Consider the following 3,980-nt stretch of genomic DNA (forward strand, 5'->3'; position numbering starts at 1 on the left):
CATTAATTTTTCAGTGTTACCATGCGATTCTCCAACACAGTCATTATCGACAACAATCTTATCTGGTGCTCCACCGTTCCCATGTCTAAGCGCCTATATTTTTATAACCTTTTAGCCTATTTCTCCTGGGGAGCTCCTGCTCTGAAGGCTTCCACACCTTAGCAACGTTCTACATTCCTGGTAAGTGTCGTTTATTCCTCTCCATAACTTACCTGACTTTGCTCCGCAGACGATGACAGTATTCCTTCACAAACACACGAACGCGGACACTTGCTCCAGTCAAGAGGACAATGGGCTCATTGAAACACTCACAAATGTTTTCAAAGAGAGGTTCGCCTATTCCAAACGTCTGACAGTTGCTGGCATTTTATCCTACACAACAGACGATGGTTCAGAGAAGTTTTTAAAAATCGACTTTTCATCCTCGGATCCCCCTAATCTTGCCATGGATTCGGCTCACCTGTCGTCTTCTACGGACCCGACTGAAATCATGCCAGTTGTATCGCCGGATTCCGATAAACATTCGTCCTCCACAGCCAACTGTTTGTCGGATTATTCCACAGCAGGAAGTGTATCACCACCATTGCTCCCACCGTTGGTTATCTGTCCACCAAAGGGTTCACGTACTTTGGCCCCGGAATCACCACTTATGGATGATGAGAATCCTAACGACCCGGCTGGTAGACTGCAAGAAGACTCCTCTGAACACTGCCGTCGTGACAGAAGGAAATTACGCCGTCCGAAACGTCAGATTGTTAATGCAGTTGTTGTCGGTACAAAACAGGACGAGGATTTGGAACATGGACTTGAATCTTCGCCATCCAATAAAAAGGGCAAATATACTGACTCAGATAGTGGTATTACCTCAGATTTCTCGGAAGTTAAGGAACTCGGTCAGAATGTTGCTCAATCTGTTATGATGTGTGAAGGTGCTGCGTCTCCTCCACCCTCCTTGGTCTCGCACACTGAGGCTGAAAAACCAGTATCTGATATAGCTCCTCTATGTTCCTCATCCTCCGCAATACAACCACCTTTTAGTCAGTCCAAACTCACCATTAATGGTAAATCTATTAGCATCAGTGAACTAGGGGACTTCTGTAACTTGCTCCCAGTTAATGCACTTCTTGGCCGACCCACGGTAGCAACAAAGGAGGGCATTGGTGGCGCGGAAAAGAGCATGGCGTCTGGAACACATTCCGTAATGCTCACAAACTCGAACGCGACGTCTCATACCGGAACAAACACACTTTTAACCGGCAACAATTCACTGGCGACGCAAATTTCTGGTCAGAGTGTTCTACTGAACCCCAACTTGGCTGCGGCTCTGGCCGCGGCGCTATCCGGTGGTACTAACAGCAGCCAGGTCACAGCGGCTTTTGAAAACAACCATCCATCTTGTATTTCGAATATTAACACACCATCCATCGCCCTTACTGGACCATCTGGAGAAATTTTGGGCACAATTCCAATCGCCTCAGCGACTAATGCACCAGCTGCCATCGCACAGCCAAATACTATCGCCCCTCAGAATGCGAATTTTAACTCTGGGATAAATTCTACGGCGGTTTCACTTCCTACAAACCAAGGTCTCAATTCTTCCTCTCTGATGAACACTTTGAATTGGTTGAAATATGCGACGGCACCCACAGATTCAAACCAACAAATGATTTCTCCAACACTGGTCACTAATCCTGCAGGAAGCAACACGACTTCACTGTTTCAGTCTCTCACACAACAGTCCCAGACAGCTCAAAGTTTTCCGGCAACCTCTGTCAGCAAGCCGCAACCGATGGCTTCTATTTCAATCGGACCCACGTTAGCGCTAATCGGAACGTTAGGACTCAACCAGTCTTCGCTGAGTGCCGGGACTCTAACGTCACATTCAACCGACACAACCTGCTCGGTAACACCAGCAGCAGCGGTATCCTATAGCACACCCAACCCTGGTAACTACGGTTCGAGCAACACCAACAACGCTGCACTGGTTGCAGCTGCCATACTTCGAGGGCTATCAAGCGTCAAGCATCCCCAGTGTGATGCTGTAGAAACCTGTAATTCTGATCCAAATGCAATAACCTCGCAAGGTTCTTTGACTCTCATAACAAATAACTTGTGCTCCGCAACATCTAGCCGACCGGGCATAATCTCCGCCGACGTCCCCCTAGGTTCTATCGCCAACTTGTTCTCTCCGAAGGGTCTTACAGGTAATCTTTCTACGGGGACGACCACGCTTACTCCTGAGCAATCCAACTCACTTATCGCAACGATGCTTAACCGAGGCAGCATTAGTGTAGGTAATGTTAACTCCGCCACTTCTCGTGGTTCCATCATGTTTTCTTATCCCCGAGGGTCGGGTGAAATGAATGTTGTACTCGCACCCGCTTCGTCGCATTCGTTCAATAGCCCCATGACATCGGTAGCCACCCTGCCCGCGGGTTTGTCACTTCAGAACTTGTCGACTGCTCAGCCCAATGCACTTACCATAGGTTCGCCTGTACTGTTACACACATCAGCCACGACTACATCTACGTTACAAACGACGACTGTTGTATCAGCTACTTCAGCAGCTCCATCTGTTGTCTCTTCATTGCAACGAGACAGTGGTGTTCCGGTTGAAAAATGCATCCCAATATCCCAATCTGGTGGCGGTGATGTGCGCAGCAACGTGACTGATCCAACTACTTCAGCGATTGACCGCATACTACAGACTATCAAGGGTTGCATGAATAACAGTACGGGCGGTGCTAGAAACGCAGATACAAAACTCAAGATACAACCGAAGAAAAATGAATCGAATAATACCAACATTAAGTCCGAGAATACCAGCGATCCGGCCTCTAGTCTGTCTTCCGAATCTCGAACTCTGTCCGTGAAGTTAACTCCTATTACATTTTGCATCAATAAATCCACAGAAGGTACTGCTTCAGACTTAGAATCTGCGAAACAACCCGAAGATTCCTCAAAAAGGCAGTTGTTGAGCAATGGACGGCTGTGCGCCGGTGCATCAACAACGGATGGCATGATAACCAAAGTCTATCGTTGTCGATACTGTGGAAAGACTTTCAACCGGAAATTTTGCCGTGAACGACATGAACGACTGCATACTGGGGTTAAACCGTATAACTGTGAAATCTGCGATGAAAAATTCATCCGGTTGGAGGACAAGAAGCGCCACGTTCGTTCGTTACAGCACTATCTAACGGGAAGAGCCGCCTACATGAATTCCGATATACCTTTGCTTCCGAGGGACGAAATCACTGACCAGAATACTGACTGCTCTAATTGTCTACCTATGCTCGGGAGGACCCTGCAAACAGAAGCTCAAGAAAGCATCGATGAGGCTTTCAACGAACTGGAAGCCCAGACTGGCTTAGACACCAGTGAAAGTACAAGTAATGATCACGGAAGTGAGTGTGGGTCTTTTGATGTTGAAGAGAGTCCAGAAAAGAACGACTACGGATTGCCAGGGTCCTATAACCATACAGGTCTTGAATATGCTTCTGAGGTGCCCGATATGAAAAGTTCTCTTACTAAGGTCGATGAGACGCTCCATGAGGAAGGGCTTGACAACAGTCCGGGAGCTACTATACTATCAGGCGTTGTACTGCCTGTGACGAAACCTACAAACCGATGTCGTGTGGTCTTAAGAGAAACTCAGTCGGAAATTAACAGTGCCAATAGTCCATCACAAGAGAGCAGTACAAAAACCACAAAGACAGGTGTACCCAATGGAGAATCTTTGTGTTCTCCAAAAGTTGGATCCTCGTAACAAGTATCTTCCCAGTCCAAACGTGTTACATAACCTCAGGATTTTCTCTTCTGACTCGGTCTCGCCCCCGAAAATTCCGGTTGCACCAGTATCGTATCTTCTGACTAGTTGGCACATGGATATCGCGTCTCCTTTGGATCTCCCCCAGGATTACGTTGTTTACCTGAATTACGATGTTTTACGCGCCTAAATTGATATGTACGTTCCGAAT

General features: G+C 47.3%; 1 protein-coding gene across 1 annotated transcript; it reads left to right on the top strand.

Annotated features, from left to right (window-relative positions):
• Positions 1-232: 232 nt before the first annotated feature.
• T265_01358 (hypothetical protein) lies at positions 233-3,769 on the top strand (the record flags this gene model as incomplete). Its single annotated transcript, XM_009165364.1, has 1 exon — positions 233-3,769. One exon carries the CDS (start codon positions 233-235, stop codon positions 3,767-3,769), a length of 3,537 nt encoding a protein of 1,178 aa, XP_009163628.1.
• Positions 3,770-3,980: the final 211 nt, after the last annotated feature.

This window comes from Opisthorchis viverrini, assembly GCF_000715545.1.
Source record: "Opisthorchis viverrini unplaced genomic scaffold opera_v5_14, whole genome shotgun sequence".
In the NCBI taxonomy this organism is placed as follows: domain Eukaryota; kingdom Metazoa; phylum Platyhelminthes; class Trematoda; order Opisthorchiida; family Opisthorchiidae; genus Opisthorchis; species Opisthorchis viverrini.